General features: G+C 35.6%; 1 protein-coding gene across 1 annotated transcript in view; it reads left to right on the top strand.

The window, feature by feature from the left end:
• Nucleotides 1–675: 675 nt before the first annotated feature.
• LOC101746737 (alpha-mannosidase 2) overlaps nt 676–22,189 on the top strand; it is a 119,443-nt gene continuing 97,929 nt past the window's right edge. Inside the window, exons 1-2 of the mRNA XM_004933100.5 lie at nt 676–1,945; nt 2,761–2,895. Of these exons, the coding sequence (XP_004933157.2) occupies nt 2,769–2,895 (127 nt within the window). The 5' untranslated portion in view covers nt 676–1,945; nt 2,761–2,768. The remainder of the gene's footprint in view (nt 1,946–2,760; nt 2,896–22,189) is intronic.

Here is a 22,189-nt window from a genome sequence, read left to right as displayed (position 1 = left end):
GGTCGTAATGTGGTGGCAGTAATGTTAACCATGTTTCGATACCAGCTGGATCATGGTTTTCTGTGATGTGTTCATCCGATCTGCATTCACGTGACTGTTCCACGCCAGAAATTGTCAGGATAGTGGTATAACTACCGTCAATTGTTACTGGTAGGCGTATTAAAAATTCGAAGACGGTCCCGCCACTACCTATCACATCTTATGAGAACACTCAGTTTATCTGTCACTGGAACTCAAAAAGTGATCTGTGGTGCGACTTTGACTGAAAAATGCTGCCAGCGTCAAGCATGAAGTAACTAATCTCAACTGATCTTGATGTACTTGATGTACATGATGCACCCAAGCAAAGATCGACAATGTTTAGTGTTTTGCTTTGTCGAGATCTGAGAATTGTTATCATTTAGGTACTCTATTTTTTTTTTTAATTTCCGACCTAAACTTGGAAACATATTGTTATAGGCTTCTTATTCAGCTTCAGTAATGAAACATCTTAGTAAATAAATAATTAACATCGCTTAAATCACATTTTCCTACTAGGTAAAGGTGGGTAAATCTTATGTACCCGTCTCTATCGGCGATCGTTATTATGGTACCTACCATCAACGGTGGTTTAATGGAATTGCAGAGTACTTATAAAAATACAAACACAAGTATAACTGCATTCGACTAATATTAATACTAAAAAATGTGTGCGTGTACTAGTGTACACACGTAAGAAGTGAAACTTATTTATGGCCTTATTTTTCGAAAAATGATCTACATGCAACTTTCTAGAAATTGGTTAAATAAAGTTAAATTAGATAAAGTTTAAACAAAAGGATTTTATTATCATAGACATGAATACAAAAAAGTTAAATTAGATAAAGTTTAAACAAAAGGATTTTATTATCATAGACATGAATACAAAACAGATGGCGCGTAACGGAAAAATGTGACGCGTAACCGAAAAACGTGACGGTAAATTTTTTTCCAACGCCGATAAGGAAGTTTCACTTCAATAATATGAATTTTCAAGAATAAAGAAAAGCTATTTTATATTGTAGTATATCAGTCGATAGCACTATTTAAGTAAGTAGGTACTAATTTATTGCTTTAAATTTGTAGACAGATTTACGAACCACCTGATGAAGATTATGTGCTTACAGAATACCATAGATATCAGAAAAGGAATGCCTCTTACATATATTAGATCGCAGTGAACTACGTTTTATAACGACTTCATCTACCGCTATACAATAATATGGTGATTCAGATAATTTTATTAATATGTATTCGACGATGAAATACAATCTCGGTTTCGACTAAGTATCCGCAGACACTAGATTTGTTTATTGTGTGAATTATATTATTTATATAAAGGTTTAGAACAGAAAAGGTAGAGAGGTGATACTTACTTAAAAAAATCTACCTAAGATACCACCAATAAATAGGCGTAATTTTTTTGTTTGATTTTCATAACACTCACTTTATTTCATCATATAATTTGTTACCATAGCTATAAAGACTCATGATTTGGAATTCATTAACTTTATAAAAACTCAAAAGTATGTCTAAAATGCCACTTGAATTCTGTTTTTGTGGGAGCTTTTATAAAACAAGGACACAGTACACATATATTGTCGTATAGCCTGGTTACTGATCTGTACACAAGATGATACCTCTATCGCTCGAAACTCTACAAAAAGTTTTGACAGATACTGTCAAACAATTTGACGTTAATTCGTAGCTAGCTTCACGATGTTTCCACCCGCATTCCGCACTGCGTTCAGAATTCAGATTCCGAATTCTAGTTATTCTAGTCTGGAAGTCACAGAGCGAGGGTGTATGCGTTTATTTGAATCGCTCGTATACAACGAAAATAAATTATTATCTTATAAATTACTACTGGTACACGTGCTATGTAAAATGTGGAGATTGTTTATGATATTCTACGTTTAAAATAAAGGTGAGATAAATAATTACTGCGGCAGCGTGCCATGGACACTCGTGTTTACTACTTGTTTACGCGAAGTTGTCTAAGATGCTTTTTTTTTGGGAGCTTCTTAAATCATTTCAACTAAAGTCTATATTTTTAAATACGTCCAAAAATTCGTGATTTATATTATCACGAATAAAGGGAATTAGGTAATAATATTTTTTCAATAAATAAATTAAAATCTTAGGACATTTAAAATTATGAATTTAATGTACATTGCGGTTACAAACTAATTAACATTTATTTATTGCTACTATAAAAATGATAAAACAAAAATCAACTCTTGACCAACTTTTAAAGAGACCTAGATGAAGTATTTTGGAAGTTTACAAATTAATCATTATTGTTTTGTGTTCATATTTCAGTTGCTTTATTATTCAAGAATGTAATGGACTATACAAAACTAACGGATAATTATAATAACGGATAATTAATTTATATTTCGTACTATTACTACTGACACACTGAACTAATTCTCAGAGACTACACACATTTCAATGACAATAAAAACTAATTAATAAGTTATCATAAAGTTAACTTTAGACATTCATTATCTAAGAAATGTAATAAATAAGAAAAGTCAATTAAATATTTGGCCACAGGCTTAAATATATTTATATAAAAAGTATGTATTTGGTAGCCGTTGCCATTAAAAAATAATTTTTATTTTTATTAAAATTAATACTCATACTTATTGTGCTGTATTTATACGCTCGTCAATGATACGTTGACTTAGTTTTAAAATATATTTAAATAGAACCATTTTAAAATGAACCTCTTTTTAGACTGCAACATGAGAGCCAGACTACTCCGCTGCAGGCCCTTCTCCACTCGAATCCTCGCAATCGTGTTGCTCGTAGTGGGGTTCGGCGTGTATTGCTACTACTACAGTGCTTCGCCGTCGTATCCCACAAAATCAGGTAAGTGCTATTTGCCTGAGAAAGCATTTGGAGAAATTAACTGAGAGTTGACTTTTTTTTAGTATACGGTAAACTAGAATACGGATTTAATACGGGAAAGCTTTATTTGTGCGAACCAGGCCGTAAAATCGTTTTATACCTTTGCGTAATTTTGTTATGAATGGTGTTTTTTTTTTTAATTTAGGTTGATGTTGGAAATGCAAGAGTTAAAATAAACGTAACGAAACTGCGCTTTGTGCCTTTAGGAAATGGATGACAATCATATTTCTCTGAAAAGAAATGTTGTACATTAATTTGGCTAACATTCAAACATGAGATTATCCATAAAATTAAAAACATTAATTCCATGATAATAATATGAACTTTAAATTATTCTCTTAATTATCCATTAAATAGGTAATTCGTAAAATCCACTAACACCCATAAAAAGAAACACATACGAAGGAGAGAGAAAAACAATCGAAAATTACAATCAAATAACTCCCACGGTACCCTTAGTATGGAGAAAACACGTTTGCCAATAATAAAATACGAAATCATGAAATGCAAAACTAAATTTATAAGACAACGTTCAAAATATTTAGGCCTAACCAAAAGAAAAGCCTGGATAAACATGAACCATTTTTTTGTTCGTTTTATAACTTAGATGGGTGAACGAGCTCACAGCCCACCTGGTGTTAAGTGGTTACTGGAGCCCATAGACATCTACGACATAAATGCGCCACCCACCTTGAGACATAAGTTCTAAGGTTTCAAGTATAGTTACAGCGGCTGCCCCATCCTTCAAACCGAAACGCATTACTGCTTCACGGCAGAAATAGGTAGAGTGGTGGTACCTACCCTCGCGGACTCACAAGAGGTCCTACCACCAGTGTAAATTTTGTCAAAAGATAGTTATATGCTATTAGATAAATCCGGCAGCATATGTCAGCCTCTGTATCAGATGGAGATGTAAGTGTAATCAGAAGAATTATTCGGACGGTAAGATGCTTTATATATGTCATCATTAGACGACACAGATAAATACATGTGCACACATGCTCATAAATACTGCGGACGTGAAATTGAATTCAAAATTATGGTCTGGAATGCCTGATACGCCTAATAAGGAAGCTGACGTGTACAGACGGGCTAAAATGGTACAGAATTCACCTTAAATTTATCAAGGAACTTCACTGAACAAAATTATACGAGACTAAATAAGTTTTAAATTTTTTGATAATTATATTAAAGGTAAAAAAACTACATAATTACGGCCTAAATATACAAGAAAGAAAAAAACAATATTTTAAGTGGACTGAAGTTTTCGTTTAATTAGAAAGAGCTTAAAAAGTTAAATAAAAGTCCCAAGTAAGAAATAATTTGCATTTACCTTCTAGTTTGCTTTATAATGTTTAAGTCCTATTTAAGTCACAACTTTAATCCAAAGCGGAAATTGAGTAAAGCGGAGGAAATTTACAGTTAAAAATTCACCAATAAGCTACAAAGATAAAAACACATCTCAAACGGCATTTCTATCGATAGTCAATAATAGATTAAAAACATGTTTTAAAATTCAATGAGGCGGTGATATTATGTTTTCGTTAGAATTAATCATAATAAAAATACTATACTTTAATAAAGTTTAGCATTCCGCTAACACGAAAACGAAAATGTCAAATCGAAACTTCTGAAATTGTGATTAATTTAATGAATAAAAAAACAACGATGTTAAACTGTAAACTAATTTTAGGCATTAAAATAAATAAATGGACAAGAACCTAAAAAACTCACCATGATAAGCAATAGATTACCTAAAAAAAATCCAGTATTTTTTTGTCAGAGCCAAAGGATCACCTAGGTGACTTAATTAATACTGCCTTTTGAAATGAGATTGACCAGATTTTATATTAACAAAAATACCGGCTTATAAATCTGCTAAATCAGATCAGATCATCAGATGCTTCTGATGTTCAGATCCGTCAGACCCATCCTATGTTTAAATAACATAATTCAAGTACCTAACGACGGAGTATCCCAAGGTCTCGTTGACGCATGATTGCATTACCGGTGCCCATGGCCGAAGATTGGCACTGGTTATTAGGTGGCCTTAGACGCTTCCGTGCGGGGTAATAAAGGAATCGCATCGTGTAGCAATGTGCTATTGCAAATTAAAATATCCTCGCGGTGTAAATAAATAAAAAGCCTCGATTGCATACATATGCATTATAAAAACGTTAGCCACTATGAAAAAAAATGTAGAAAATGTAGAAAAAGTGCAGAAAACAATTCATATTGCTCGAGAACTTCTGTCTGTTCTGTGGTCTAATTGGATTTCCAACGGAAAGTATTGAAACCAGACCGTAATTAGAATGCTGTGATTCTCATCAACAAATTTCCGTGGGGTAGAGAGTTCGAATATAAAACGTATATTTGTGACTAACATCGAAAGTATTCACATACCTGTGCTAATTTCGATTTCGGAGCTCTGTTCTAGGATCTAGTACAATTGTTCTTTTGCCTCGGCTGCGGCTATTTCTCGCTTGCGTCTTTTACATTTCTCCATTAACTAACTACTTCTTTTATGTTTCAAAAAGGCTACAATGAAAATGAAGTTTTATTTAAAATATTTCCTTTCCGTCCGAGGGGCTTTACCTGAACACCGCGCTGGAAGTTAATTATAACAACTTAAGAACTACATGCAAAATAATGCAAGCACGGCTCGGCGAGATTAATTTACCGAGGCAAGACGCTCTGGTTTCCGCGCCTGGTTTTTAATCACTTCTAATGTAACTTTAGTCTAATGAAGCGATACATTTAACTTTAAATATTTTAATCTGAAACTGAGACCATAAATTAGAACAATTAATCCTCTATGATTCCATTCCATACTTCTATTGGTCTGACAAATTCTTCGCCATGTTATGCCATCAAACTATCAACACCACCGACTTTTTATGTAAATCGGTGAACACCAGAATATGATCAACGAAATATGTTAACGAATGTTTTGGATATTCTCTTGTTTGATTGTCGAAATATGTGGTGAAGAAACACCCAATATAAATATATGTAGAAATACATATTATATACAACCAAGATTTTCGAATTAGAATGCCGTGTTCATTTATAAAATATCCATTATAAAGTTAAACTAATAAGTTAGTTAAATACATAGTATATATTTTCTATCTATAAATATTTTTCGGAATTTATTACTCATTCCTCAAACTTGTTCGGCTACTTCCATATATTTCCCTTGTGGAACACCAGATGCAGCCGCGCGCTGCAACGTTTCTCCGAAATTTATGGTACTAAGTTTATCAATGAACTGATTCAGTATGGTCGAAAAAGTCACACGGGATATTGGAGCCTGATCGAAACTGACCTCCATGTTTGAGAACAAAGCAAGGCTATATTTACTTACAATTAGACATGTCCATTCGATTTGTTTTAAAAAAATAACAAAGTAAAATCTTTCTTTGGTTGTTTTTTTATTTTATTTACCTTGAATCATTCAGATCAACGTGTTATAGTTTGTCCTGTGCATCAAATTTGAATACTCAGGCCGCCGGCGCCGTTTCTCGGCTTTGTTATGATTTAACGTTTACATCCGTATTGGCAGCGGTGTGTATTTTTGGTATCGAACTGAATAATCCATTTACGAAGCCAATAACGATCTGTGAAAACTGTGCATTTCTGTTTATTGAAATCAGTAAAATTCGATTGTGTTCTCGGCCTGTATATTCGGATGGGAAAATCGTGTTCTAGTTTCTAATTAGCCGTGAACTTTTCCACAAAATCTGCATACTGATACTATTCCACAAAATATGCTCATATTTCCAAATACAATATTTCTTTAAGTTACGTTCACACGTACGTGGGTGTAGTTAAAATCCACTATTTAAAACTTAATTGCTCTGACCTATCTCCCGGAGTAATTGTACATTTATTAGCGCAATCAAGGATAATGTAGATATTTAATTTGATTTATTATGGGCGAACCTCATGCCAACATCGATTTGAGGATTAAAATAACTGACTTAGGAATATGCCACGCCGTCACGAGCAATCCGACGAGTATGCAGTGATGGCTAAACTTCAGCAGGTGTGGAATTCCCATATAACTTTCCAAGTCGAAATAACATTATCGGCTCGTGTTTTTACGTTCCAAATTTTCTGTGTAATGTTTTCTAATTATGGACTTTAGGCGACATTCTCACAATTATCCTGCGAACTTTGTGTATTTTTAGACTAATCATAATTTTTATAACAGAATAGTAGAATAATATTTAAGTAGGTAAAGACTGATTAATTAATTAATGTTCACTGTTTCTATAGGTATAATGATGACGACAATATGTTTTTTATAAAAAAATATACCTCTTAGATTGTTTCATATTACTTTGTTCTTAAAATATAGACTAGATTGCATAATTATATAAGATGAAGAAAAACATCCTGATCCTTTAGTTAGCTAGACTATCAGGAAACGAAGAAAAGTCCACAAAGAAATATGCATTAAAGAAAAACAAAAAAAACTGTATACCCATACATCGCGACGGAGCTCTGCTTCGGTTTTCAAAACAATTTAAATTCAATTAAAACTAATATATTTCAGATACTGAATCAATGAAATATTGTTAAAATTACCATTTACGAGTAAATATCATCGATAATAAAAAAACTTACATAATACACAAACTACACAAATAAAAATAGGTTCATCAGCGTAATCTAAATATAAGTCTAATCCAGAGTGCACGACATTCAGCCCGGTCCAGTGCTGCATTACATTAAGCTCATTCGGTTCATTGGGAATTGTTTAATACTATCTACGTAGCTAGAGCGCTAAGAATAATAATCAGTAGATAGCAGTTTTGCCCCTGACATTGCCGACGTCCATGAGCCACGGCCACACGCTCGTCAATCAATAAACCCTTTTCATTGATCATATTATTTTTATTTATCCATTTGCTGGCAAGGCTCGCCGCACCAACTTCTGCGAAACGCTTAAGTAGGGGGACATTATTCTTCCGTAGAGGTGGGTATTGTAACTGCCTCACAGTCCCAAAAATTACAGTGCTAAATCGGCGATTCAACCTCTCACTATCATATTTATGCCATGTGGTGGTTCTGAATCGGACATTCACTCTGTGATATCTATCAGTTTCGGTAAAAGACACTTCGATAGACAAAGTAAGCCGAGAGCTCTGTCAAAAAACTGTATTCGGTTTTTGGTCATCTTTATTACTATAACATTCTGATCGATTTTTGTTTGGCTATTAAATTAATATTTTCGAATTAATGAATTAATTAATAAAGCACTCTTTATTTTAAAATGTATAAATCTTTATTAGTAAAATATAGAAAGTTTGTTATTTTTATGTATTAAATTGCAGTCGAATTTTAAAATGTATCTAATGCATGCCATTGAACGCCGCCTCTCAAACATTATCTACGTGATCCACCTTGGCAGTGAATTTGAGTATAGCTGTTACGCAAGTTAATTGGCATGCTGCCCTCTACTTAACATTTAACTGTCGCCCGCCAGCGAAGACGCGACGTAAGGATCATATCCATTCATGTATTCGACATAAATATACCTAAAGAATATTCCTTGTTACGGTTGGAGCGATAAACTTGTGCCTGTCAGTGCGATTCCCGATAGCGATATTTATGTAATTGACATTGTAGTTATATGTATTATAAAGTATTAATTTGAAACATATACATATATATTTCTGAAAAAAAAAAGTTTCTGTAAGTAAATCCGTATTTCCAAAATTTAGTGGATATTAAAAATATACTAACTACGTTGGAGAAATATTTTAGTCCAGATAACTCTTTGCCAACATAATGATGTAACGAAGCTTTGCAAAACCTAACGCAAAATGTCATAACGAATTATCTTGTTTTCCGAATCCAAGTTCGACTCGTGTTGTATGCATGAGTAATGTAGCAATTGAATATTTAATACACATATATTTTAATACCGTTTAGTTTTAGATTTAGACTGATTTGATGGTTGACTATAATTACTTCAACAAATAAACATTTTAGTTTCAATATAACAAAGATCTTTTATATATAACATATTGATTATCTGCATTTTTAAATGACATAAATTCAAGTTTAGCTTCCAAATAAAAACCGGCGTCCAGAACATCACTTATTCAATAACAACACGGATTTCGCGGAGCGCACTGAGGGTCATAGTTCTGACTCACAAGTCACTGGGGTTCAGTGAACACAGACTCAGATGCTGCGGGCTGTCGAATGCTTAATGAATCGGTCTGTGACGCCACTGATACCAAATATCACTACATATCACTACATAGTATAAAACAAAGTCGCTTTCTCTGTCCCTATATCTGTCTGTCCCTATGTATGCTTAAATCTTTAAAACTACGCAACGGATTTTGATGTGGTTTTCTTAATAGATAGGGTGATTGAAGAGGAAGGTTTATATGTGTAATAACATATTAAATAGTGGAGAAATCAGTAATAAATTACAGTTTCCGAAGCGAAGCGAGGGCGGGTCGCTAGTATATGTATATATGGCTTGGATATATCATTGTATGTTTTGTGTTGTTGTGTAAACTCACATACAGTTTGGGCATAAATGTTCGGTCTCAAACTAAGGAACCTATTTAATAAGACACTTTTGATACCAAACCAAACTGACGACAGATTTTTTTTTTAATATATTTTTATGTACCAGGTCACTTTGTAGGCAGGATAATAACGATTGTTATGTGTCAAATCATAAATGATTCATTGTTCATTATGCGACTAATCGTGTATATGAAAATATTATATGTATTAATATTCTAGATTATCGTAAAATTATGACCAAACGCGTTTTTTAACATTACGATAAAAAAAAACGCCTACAAACTTCAACAGTTTTTTATTTTATTCGATAGATGGGTGGACGAGCTCATAGACCACCTGGTGTTAAGTGGTTACTGGAGCCCATAAACATCTACGACATAAATGCGCCACCCACCTTGTGATATAAGTTCTAAGGTCTCAGGTATAGTTACAACGGATGCCCCACCCTTCAAATCGAAACGCATTACTGCTTAACGGCAGAAGTAGGCAGGGTGGTGGTACCTACCCGCGCGGACTCACAACAGGTCCTACCGCCAGTAAAGTCAGTCAGTTTGTCAGTTAACTGACAAAAGCAATTACCAAAGTAAAACATTCAAATTGTAATCAAATAGATGTTCTCCTTTGTAGTTTCACAAGCTGCAGCAGTTACGTTTGATGACTTTGCGACACGAATTCCGTATTTTAATGAAAATGTATGTTTATATTGAAGTACGAAGGCAAGGCTCTACCATAAAAACATTCAAATCAATATTTTTCTGTACTTTATTTATAGTTATACCGTTCACCCGGTCCTAATTGATGTAGTTATTGTTGGCACTTCAAAGAAAGTTTCTAGCATAGCACGGGGCTGATGACGCGCGTGTAGGTGCAATAATTGGTAGTATTTCATATTTATCGATAGTCCCCGTAACGCGTTGGCTTCGTGATTGCTTCAATCGCAGACTACACCTAAGTTTGTGCTTATTTGTGTTTAGGCAGCTACCAGCACGCGCAAAAAAATTGAAGTAATATATGATTGATTTTTTTGTTGCTTAAATGTTTTCACGGTTCGCGTGGTGTTAAGTTGTTCTCGAAGTTCATAGAGGTTGCCGCTGCCGACTTGGAACTTGAGTTTGAAGTCTCAACTGTTTTGTATAAGGACCGTCTTACCCTTAAAATCTGAGCTTTGTATGCAAATCTAATTACTGGTCTGGTGCCGGTCATCCCTTTTATGGGAATTCGAAATCTTTCGGCCCTTTTGTGTAAGGTTATTAAAATGGTTGATTTTTTTTTGTAGTCAAACATTCTACTCAATTTCCATTGTCGTCTAAGAATTTTCGCTCGATCCAATTTCGTACCTGAATACTTCCGGTCTCCTCTGATAGGAAGCGGAATAAAATGAATTACTCGAAATAGATTCTATTTGTTCCGATAAAACTGTGTTGATATCTGGGAGAACAAAATGTATTTACATTGCTGGACCAATGTACGGTGGAAATGCAGTAAACAGTTATTGAATAAAAACCGACCTAAATTGTTTTGTAATATCAGAATCCGGAAAATGCCTATAAAAAATGAAGATCTAACAAAAATACTTTAGTAATACAAAAATAAAAGTTACATAAGGTATTCCAGGTATGAGCCCTTCTTATAAAATAAACGAAAATAAAATATGTTTTTCTAATAAAATAAACGAAGATAAAATATCTTCCATTATTTCGTTGTGAGATTATTCAGAATCGAACAAAACCGACGGTTCACAAAAGGCGGAATTCACAAGGAAAGGTGTCACAGTGTTTTTAGTGTTGATTTGGTGAATTGCGACCTAAAGCAATCTTTAGCCTTATATTTTTTTTATACTGGTTGTAGGTTGCACTGCAACCCCGTAAACTTAGGTTCCTTGACTATATCTGCCGCGAAGTAGGCACATGTTCTAATTTGGAAAGTGGGATGGCCGTTAGATTATACTATTGAGACATACACCTCACGTCTCAAAGTAGATGGCGATATTCACATTGCGATGTACATGAAGTAGCCACTTAAACTAGATAGGCCGGGATCTCGTCTAGCCGTCTATACATTAAAAAGAGCACCACAGCCCATGTATGTATATTAGAACGTGAAGAGGTTGAAATCTCAATCGCACAATACGCCCATCAGTCAAGCGCGACGGTTATCACAAAAATATCCCGTGGCCCAAAAGAAACGACGTCCTTTAAAAGTCGGTAGCGACAATATCTTAAACTCTAAATACGTGTTTTAGAGAAGCGCCGACCAATAAAATAGACGCTGTCTCCGAACGCACGAACAGAAAATAAAATGAAACTGAAAACTAAAGGCGAACAGGAAATAACACATCCCATGTGTGAATTGTGATCGACAATGATATAGGGTTAATGCATCGCATTTCCTACAGACCGAACGCGTTCCGTACATTCCGGGATTTTTCACGTTCCGTTCCTTTTATTGCGCCGCGTCGTTGCAACCGAGATATAGAGAACTTATCGGGTGAATAGATCGTTTTTTATTTTTCTATAGGTTTTTTTTTTACGAAAATTTTATGAACTTTACAAAAAAATTCAAGATAAAACTGATTTACACAAATTATTTTAGGGTACCTCCCCGATAGCAGAACAGACCGTGCGAGATCCTAAAATCTTTGTGTTACGTAATAAGTGACGGACGCTTCTTAAGGAAATATTGAAAAATCTCGTTTATTTAGCTAAGATCAACATTATCGGGTATTCAATTGACTGTTACTGAAGCTCTGACTGTCCCCCGAGGCATCAGAGGTCTTGGGACGCACATGTAACTTAATGAAAAAATAACAAGGTTTGATGAAAAATTCTATCGTGATAGCTCTTAATAATGGCCTAATCAGCATCCAGCTTATTTTATATTGCATTACTCGGGAACTCTCATCGAATGAGACATTACATCGAAGAGTTGGTTGTGTTAAAATAACGGATATCCATCACTCTAAGCTGACACGGATGTGTTTCGCGGCAGAAATATGTAGAACATTTTTCCCTACCTCTTCATTGGTAGTCTAGAGGGCTTTTCAGCTACGCCCGGGCGTTTAGCTCACGAGCTCAACTTGAGCGAATTAGCTAACACTAGCCCTAACAAGAGCAATGCTTCGCAGAATCTACTGCCGTTTTTTTTTTGTTTATCGGTTTCATCATAGTATTTTCGTATAATTCAGATATCAGAACACAAAACTGTACACAGCTTGGAATAATAAAATTTCGGACTTTCATCTTATTCGTCTGAGTATAATAAAGAGAATACGTTATTTACGCGACACATTCCTTTTTTTCCCGGTGGGGGGTCGAACCTTACACGAGGTGTTCCCGCCTAGGGGGCAGGCAGGCAGGGTATGTGAGACTGAACGGGTGTTCCCGCCTAGGGGGCATGCAGGGTATGTGAGACTGAACGATTTACAGATGTTGGGAGCAGACCACGGGTACAAGTCATATTTAGGGCCCTACCCATTAACTGGTGGTAGGACCTCTTGTACTAGTGGTAGGACCTCTTGTATTGGTGGTAGGACCTCTTGTACTGGTGGTAGGACCTCTTGTACTGGTGGTAGGACCTCTTGTACTGGTGGTAGGACCTCTTGTACTGGTGGTAGGACCTCTTGTACTGGTGGTAGGACCTCTTGTTACTGGTGGTAGGACCTCTTGTGAGTCCGCGCGGGTGGGTACCACCGCCCTGCCTATTTCTGCCGTGAAGCAGTAATGCGTTTCGGTTTGAAGGTTGGGGCAGCCGTTGTAACTATACTGAGACCTTAGAACTTATAACTCAAGGTGGGTGGCGCATTTACGTTGTGGATGTCTATGGGCTCCAGTAACCACTTAACACCAGGTGGGCTGTGGGCTCGTCCACCCACCTAAGCAATAAAAAAAAAAGACTCCACTTGCACTCACCCACCCTACATTCAATCTAGGAGTAGGAGTGCTCCGCAGTCAACAGTGTAACCAGACTCAACGCGCCACCCAAAGAACGTCCGACTGACGCATGACGGGTCGTTAAGGTCGTCGCCTACCAACGATGCTGGTCTCCGCGGCATGGCAGCACGTCAAGCCGTTCGGGCAGTGCCGCTGGTTTTCCAGGATAACCGGAGCATCGCCTGCCAGAACTCGTCGCTGCCGAGCATCGCAGGCTCGATGCGCGAAGTCTCGATTCAGCTAGCCGAGAGGACCGGGGAATAGCTTTGACGGTCCTTGTAGGCAGGTACTGCCAGACGGCAAAACCACGCCTTGACCACGGCCCGCTGAGATTGGATCACTAACATTACCTACTCCAACTATTCTCCACTTCGGATCCGTAAAATTGACAAGATTAATTTACATTTTAGGAATTAAAAATGAGTTTATTATTTATGTCAGTCAGTTAATGGCTTCGTTGGATCGTCATCGAATTTAGATTACGAGAGATTGAGATACATATTTACCATAGAGTATTGCTCAAAATCGAGGTAAATAAATACTCTAGGTAAATATATGTAGAAATATTTCGCAGTGGTACATACGCATTGTATGTTTGTGAGAAATCGTGTTTTAATATACGGTATTATTTGAATAGCAGATTTGTTGTTTTAGTATAGCGGTTTAATGATACAATAAAATTTTAATACATGTTCTGTTTGTTTTTGTTTAAAATGAGTCAGTTTCGTTGTTAGTATGTACATATGTATTTGAAATCGTCTGAAAATGGGCGGCAGTTTCCTCTGAGTATTATACCAGCCTACTGCGATGGTCACTCGGCCTATTTCGGTCATAAGGGTTACTTATTGTAAGACCGCAAAGCTATGTATGCGTCTTTCCTATTTCTACCAGGAAGCAGTCGGGTGTGTTTCGAATTGAAAGGCAGATAGCTGTTATACAATAGAATTGAGACCTCGATCTCATGTCTGAAGGTGGGTTGCAACATTCTCATTGTCAAATCTCTAAGTTCCGAATGCACTATGAGCTCGCCCATCCAATGTGAAAACCTGAATGTCGTATTTTTATTCTATAAATCTACGGTGGCAACTGCATAATATAAAAGAAAAGATCAAAGTAAAGGTATCAAACAATCCATAAATTTTAAATTGAACGTTGTCGTATTTTCATAAACAGCTTCGCAGCTCCCTCGGTCCCTAGTACTTGAAGTCAAAGCTAGCCTTCAAAGCAGCCTTGCTTATCATATTATTGTCTCGTCGTCTCGGAATAAAATACGTTTGACAGTGATCGTTATTTGATTTTTAGATATACTAGAGGTCCCGCAGTAGTCGAAATTCGACTATAATTAATTGGAATTGTATGATAAGTTTGTACACTATTATGATTGTATTTTATACTTCTATAATCACTAATTTCGCCAAGGCTACTCTATAAAAATATATATTAATAAAGACAAAAAGTATTTAATCTATTCTCAATTTGACCACAGACGTCAAGAACAAAAGTTTGACAATAAATAGTATGCATGCGCGTTGCGTCAAATACATGGTATGTAGTGTGTGTAATGTTTTCTCTATTGATTTAATGTATCTTTTATGAGTTATTTTAAAAAAATATTAGCATTGTGCACTTCTTCTCTATATTCTCTATAAGTGTGGAAAATTCCGTCCTCCTCCGTCCGCGCAATTTTCGTAAAAAGGGATACAAAGTTTTTGCTTCACGTATTAATATATAGATTTCAATATGTCGCCGTATTTGGAGATATATACCTAGTATGTCAAAGGACAAACAGTTTACGGCAATGTTGCAACGTGGTTGTTTGTATCGCTATATCGTATATTATCATTGTTGAATGATTATAAAACGTTCGTGACGACTGAATGCACGTAGCTCATTACATAATCAGTGTTTGTGGGATTGCATGCGTTGATGCAGAGATGAAACTGGCTTTTCTGCAATTGTCATAGAAACAGGAAGTAATTAGAGCTGCATTAAAATTTACATTTATTTGTACATATTCATATTATTTTATTAGCTTTACGATGTTATTTCCTCGTAGTGGAGGCGGAAGTTGTTCGTTTTCGCATTTTTTCGAAGTCTAGGTCGCGTTGTTATATGTTGAAAAAACGTAAAACTAATGCGTAATCAATACTTGTATTGGTGGTAGGTGGTAATATTGTATTGTATTGGTGGTAGGGGTCATTCACTAATTTTGACCTCGCATGCGTAGGTATCACCATCATGTCTGTTTCTGCCGTGAAGTTCTCATTCGATTCTCTTTGAAGGGTTATGATGTTTGGGTAATGCAATCAAGTCCTCGAACTGACATCTGAAGGTAGTTGGAGACATTCACGTTATCATATCTGTACACTTCGGCAAATACACCGGGTGGGGTATGACGTCTGCAAAATTAGAGAAATATAATTTAATGGAGAAACGTTTTAGGTGTGACGTCACAAAAATCTAACAGCCATTGATTAATTAAATTACGTTAAACAAAACCAAACTCTTTCAATAAAATACATCGGTCATCAGATGTCCTCCCCTACACGACGTTCATATATTACTTAATTAACGTTAAATAATTGGCGCGATAGTTTGAAATAACATACTTAATTAGCAAATGTTTCAACGTGAAATATTCAAATGCTATACATTGACTGGCTTGACCTTATTAATTTATGATAAGTACCGTCGTTATCTAACGTGAAAAACGAAAAATGAAACCGAAAAGAAATTGATGTCAAATTACAGCCAAGAATCGCGCAATTACTAGGGATCGTAATTTTTAACAATTAATTGTTATCCGTTAAATGATAATGAATGTGCCACTTAATTAAACAGGTTGTTACGACCGAGGAATAATAATTGTTGAAAACGAAGACTTAAACTAGACTAGTAAAACCAAATACCTACCTTAAATGTTTCACACCGGACATCACAAAAGTCAAAATTGCTTTTGTTCGAATTCAGCGTATCCTAAACATAATTAAAATTACATTAATGGTTTCAATTTGCATTTATAATTTCTGATGTTTCGGATACTTCAGACTTTTCGTAGTCCGGGACGAATAAGGTAATTCTTGAACCGTTCAATATTGTGCAGTTTCATCGTCAACTTATGTTTTTCCTACAGAATATATGCGTTAATACATTTTAATTTGTGGGTTGGGTGACTGAAAATACGTCCCACCATTAGCTTAGCTTTTTATGTTAGGTGCGATGTACAGATTTTAACTCTTAACTTTAAGTTTAATCTATTTTTTATAATGGATTTCTTTTAGTTGTCAGTACTGTGAACTGATGACTCGTTAAAATATAATGTTTTATTTTAAAATTTAGTGTTGACGGCGGAAAAATTGCCCGGGATCTGTTTCTAGCGTCGGGCGAGAGTGCAGCGGAGGCGTTTAGCGAATGGGCCTCTAACATCTTCGGCCATCAAGTCCCACGTACCTTGCGTTCCACGTTCCGGGAACCTCTAAGCAGGTTCGGCCCACGTCCCGAAAAAGCTTTTTATATCCATTCAAATCGTTTGCCCAAAGAATTGAAACGCTATTATTACGCTGATCTTTCTATCTATGTAACGAAATCTTTCAATGTAACTATTTCTAGTTTCGCAACATCACATTAACTTGAAACACGTATCGAGTGTAAAGTATCCCGATCAGGATGACCAGAAAAATAATTGCCTTAATTTCTATAAATAGGTTAGATTGCTACTACTGCTACGGCTAGTGTGGTATGGGCATGTGATGCGTACAGAGAGATGCATGTGACTAGGAGATGTATGGAAATGTTAGCGCAAGGTAGGGGGGGGGAAGAGGACGACCGAAGAAGACATGCAGTGTGTGAATGATGATATGAGAGAGAGAGAGAGAGAGAGAAGTGAGTGTTGAGATAGCGGCTGATAGAAGAAAATGGAATAGAAAAATTCGCTGTGCCGACTCCACCTAGTGGAATAACGTGGAGAAAAAGAAGAAGAAGAAATTTAGATTGCTACTCAACTATCCTTTTTTTTTTTTTTTTAACCTATTTTTTTATAAACCAACTAGGCACTCAATGTTACAAAGTTTTAGGAATCTATAATATCGAGATTAATTGAGAAACAGAATGTGCAAGCCAAATGAATGACGTCTCCGTTTCCCATTTAAAAAAAAAAAACTATGCATGAAGCGCGAAACTCCGTTGAACTTGTGGAAACGAGAATTATCCAAAGACACTATATATTATAATACATTATAATATACTTTTTACTGCCTTCGAAAACTTAAATTTTTATTTGCACGCAATTTTTGCTAACAAGTTGTTGTTTTAACTTTGATGATATATTATAATATAGTGTTTGTCTGGTTAATGACGTGATATATGAGTACAGTATGAGTAGTAGTAGTACATGATATATGAGTATATTATATGTGGATTCGGGGTTCTTGAGCTTGTGCCGTTAAGTCCCCATCATCCATTCATATCTGAACTATCTTTTCATTGTTTTTCTTAACCACATCTACCAATACTTCAAAATAACCGGGACAAATCACTGACTCGGAGACTAATTGATATACTGACTTATGTTTAAATATACTCATGCACTTGTAAATATTAATCGCCATACAAAGGCCAAAAAACGCTGTTCGTCTCACTAATGTTTCTCGATGCTCTAACATCGCCATCGAGTCAACCTATCTAGGGCTGTCTCTGGGTGGTCTGGGAAACGAACGTTTGTACTACAAAAATAAATTATATGCCTATAATACGTATTTATGTACTTAAAATATACACTCGTATATATGTAACTCGAACGTTAGATTTTTAATTCTACGGCTCGTGAAAGATTAAGTAGATAAAATGAAAATGAAACTCCCGCTTCTGCAGGAAATAATTTATCTCGTGGTCAGTTTAAAAACTATTTTATTGTATAAACTTTTAGTCTAGTCTCAAATTTGTCGTGAAATTTGAAAAAAAATATAAACAGAACTTCGGAACAAATATATATAGTTATAAAAATGCATCCCAATCATAATAAATGCCACAAGTTATTTAAGCTCGCTCGATGATGAACATTGATCGCTAATGTAAATATCAATGTATTGTTTCGAAAACAATACTGTCATCTGAAACGTTAAAAGCTTCTAATACTCGTAGTATCATATTATTATTTATAAACTCTGATCTAGTAAAATAAAACTAGACGATGGCCGTGCTTTGCTCGGTTTTTTTTTTATACATTGTGTTTTTAAGAAATTATGTTTAAATACGAATTACATATTGATAAAATGATGAAATATTCCAAGATCGTTTAGGCATTTTTAAGTGAACACGTGAGTTAAAAAGACAAATAATATAAATAAACCATTCATTTTCTTGGTCTAACCTTAAACTAAACACTCATTGGTTTCGGGTAGCTTAACAACGCCATCTGCTAAAATAGCTTTAGTGTTATTGTGTCTTTAAAGCACTTAGTTGCTCTCAATTATGAAAAATAGTATTATTATTGGCCAATAGATGTCGGGAAGAGTCATAAAGTTGATTATTGAAATCACGAAAAAAAGAACATTTTCTGAAAATAAATCGTAGCTAGATCGATTTATCGCCCCCGAAATCGTCCCCTGTATACTAAATTTTATAAAAATCGTTGGAGCCGTTTCTGAGATTCAGATAATCTAAAATTTCATATTATTTATTATAAATTTTATTAATCTGTATGATAAAACAGAGCCCGTCGCTTGTTAGATATATTCAATAGAAAATATATATATTGATTTTTTGGGCTGCCGAGCATACAGCCCACCTGATCGTGATTGGTCGTCGCTCAAGAACGTCGGCAAAGCCAGAGGCACAGCCTGCTGCTAACAAAATGTCGTTGTTTTTTTAGGTTTTGTAATGACACATGGTGATGGTTCCTTGATGATCGCCGGCTGATTCTTGACTGACAGTACGATTGCCACCAGTGTCTACCAAAGCCAATGCTCTAGTTGTGAACCTTGGTATTTTTGGAACAAAGTTCCCTATGGGACGATGCGGAGGGGTACCCTAACCGGGAAAAAACGTCCGTAACGTAAGATTTTTATTAGTAATGCACACAGTGTACGACTTAACTTTGTAATAACGTACAAATTAGTAATGCATACAGTGTACGATTTAACTTTGTAATAACGTATAAAAAATAACACATTTTTTTATCATTCATTGACCACAATCTCAGAGCGTTCGTTTGCGCAATACACTAACTCTTATGCAAACAACCGTGAATGAAGTGTACCACAATAAGTTCGCACGTTACCAAATGACCGTGGGTTGTGACCACTATACGATGTTAATAGTCCATAGCTACAATGGTGTTAGTAGTCTGCGATTATAATTACACCATGTCCGCCAGAATTATAATTTAAAATAACACCTTCATGATTGGTATAACATAGTCATGTAAAAATGAATGAAAACAAAAAAAAAGAATCTTAATAAACAATAAAAATACTAGGTATTCTGTTCGTGATCTAAACAGTTCAATTTCCTCATCCCTTGATGCGACCGCCTGTGGCTCTGCTAATGCACCTGTGCCGACCCTCTCCATTATCCCCAACCTCGTAACTTGTTAATTTCGCCATTGTGACAAGATCCTTTGTTTGTTAATACCTTAACTGAGTCACTAATTACAGTAAAAAGAGTTTCATGCGCTTCGTGGTGTTGTTTTGAACTCGTAGGCTGGAATTTTTGAATAGCGTTTCCCCTTTGCCGATGAAATTGAGTTGCACCCGGGGAAAAGGACAAGCTCGCACGCCTAACTCGCTTGTTTCAACTTTATACGGTCGTCTCTTAACAATTAATTTGCTATTCGAATATAAATCTATATCTATATATGCTGATGAAAAATGAATTGCTGTTCGTTAGTCTCGCTAAAACTCGAGAACGGCCGGACCGATTTGGCTAATTTTGGTCTTGAATTATTTGTGGAAGTCCAGAGAAGGTTTAAAAGGTAGATAAATATGAAAATGCTCGGAATAAAATTAACAGTTTTGTTTTCCCTATGATGTGTCCCCCGTCGGAAGGATTCCTTTTGTTTATTTTAAGTATATTTATTTATTGAGGCACTACGAAGTCTGCCGGGTCAGCTAGTTCGAATATAAATTGAAATGTTAGTATAGGAAAAATCTGAACTTTTAATTAAAAAAAAAAAAAAAAATGTTGATTATTTCGAGTTGACATAGTCTTAATCAGTTTTATTATAATGTATCCTTCTACTAAAATGCAATTTCATAATCATATCTAGGTTTACGAGGCAGGCGTGTTAGTGCTTTGTCAAGAGTGAGTAACAAATTTTAAACGCATTGTTACTCATTCATGTCAATCTATACAAGTAAAATTGGATTTTTGTCCCCTCTGTGCTCCTAAAGCATTCCACAGATTGAATTAAAACTGTACAATTATGATTACAGGGCAGCTTTTTTTTCAATACCATCAGCGGACGATAGCGTAGTTTTAGTGAATAGTTTTTTTTTGTTTTTTATTGCTTAGATGTGTGGACGAGCTCACAGCCCACATGGTGTTAAGTGGTTACTGGAGCCCATAGACATCTACAACGTAAATGCGCCACACGCCTTGAGATATAGTTCTAAGGTCTCAGTATAGTCACAACGGCTGCCCCGCCCTTCAAACCGAAACGCATTACTGCTTCACGGCAGAAATAAGCGGGGCGGTCGTACCTACCTGTGCGGACTCATAAGAGGTCCTACCACCAGTAATTACGCAAATTATAATTTTGCGGGTTTGATTTTTATTACACGATGTTATTCCTTCACCGTGGAAGTCAATCGTAAGCATTTGTTAAGTACGTATTTCATTAGAAAAACTGGTACCCGCCTGCGGGATTCGAACACCTGTGCATCGCTCGATACGAATGCACCGGACGTCTTATCCTTTAGGCCACGACGACTTCAAAATTTGCAATTGCTTTTCAACATTTAGAGGATCTCACAATGGATTGTGGCTGCGTTTAAATTGTGTTAATAAATAAAATCGTATACAGTCCAAAAATAACGCATCAATAAACTAACTAATTCATGGCGAATTCGTCCTAACACATTTACCATGACGACTATATGCATTGAAAGTTTCCAAATTAATTTATCATGTGCTATCTTGCTTATCTATTTTCGAAAGTAAACGATGATATGACACAAATATGATATCGGTGCTTCTTTTGTATCTAACCGAACTACTGCCGGTAGGTATTTCATCCAACCGGTTGGTATATTTTATAACTCAAAATACGTACCTCTGCAAGCTCTTATCAATGTGGCGTTTTCTTCTTCTTACGTGTGAAGTAATTGTATCCTTAACCTTATTTGGTATCGCTTAGCACTGTTGACGTGTGGATTTGCTGACTGCTTTCATGCATTTAACATCTGTATTCATAGAAATCATTCACAGCCGCCACACCCTTCGAAACACTAGATAACAGTCCGGATTGTATTTCTATTTTATCGCTCGTCTAACTCGTATATGGTAATACTTACCTGTGCGGACTCACTATATCATTAGATAAATTCCCACACTAATATTTACCCCGATTTATTAATACAATGCCTACTATTTCCATGTTTTGTAGCTAAACAGTATAATACAAGTGGTATGTTCGATATTTTGACTGTTTATTATTCGACGTTGTAAAGGTCTAGCTCGCGTCTGGCTTCGATCTAGACACGAATAGAAACTATTTTAAAATACATGAAATGTCCGAGAGTTAGCTAAATTTTGGTGTAGTCACACTTCGC

The sequence above is a fragment of the Bombyx mori genome, chromosome 1 (genome assembly GCF_030269925.1).
Source record: "Bombyx mori chromosome 1, ASM3026992v2".
Taxonomy (NCBI): Eukaryota; Metazoa; Arthropoda; class Insecta; order Lepidoptera; family Bombycidae; genus Bombyx; species Bombyx mori.
Note: the sequence above shows the minus strand (reverse complement) of the source record. Positions and strands in the feature narration are given on the sequence as shown.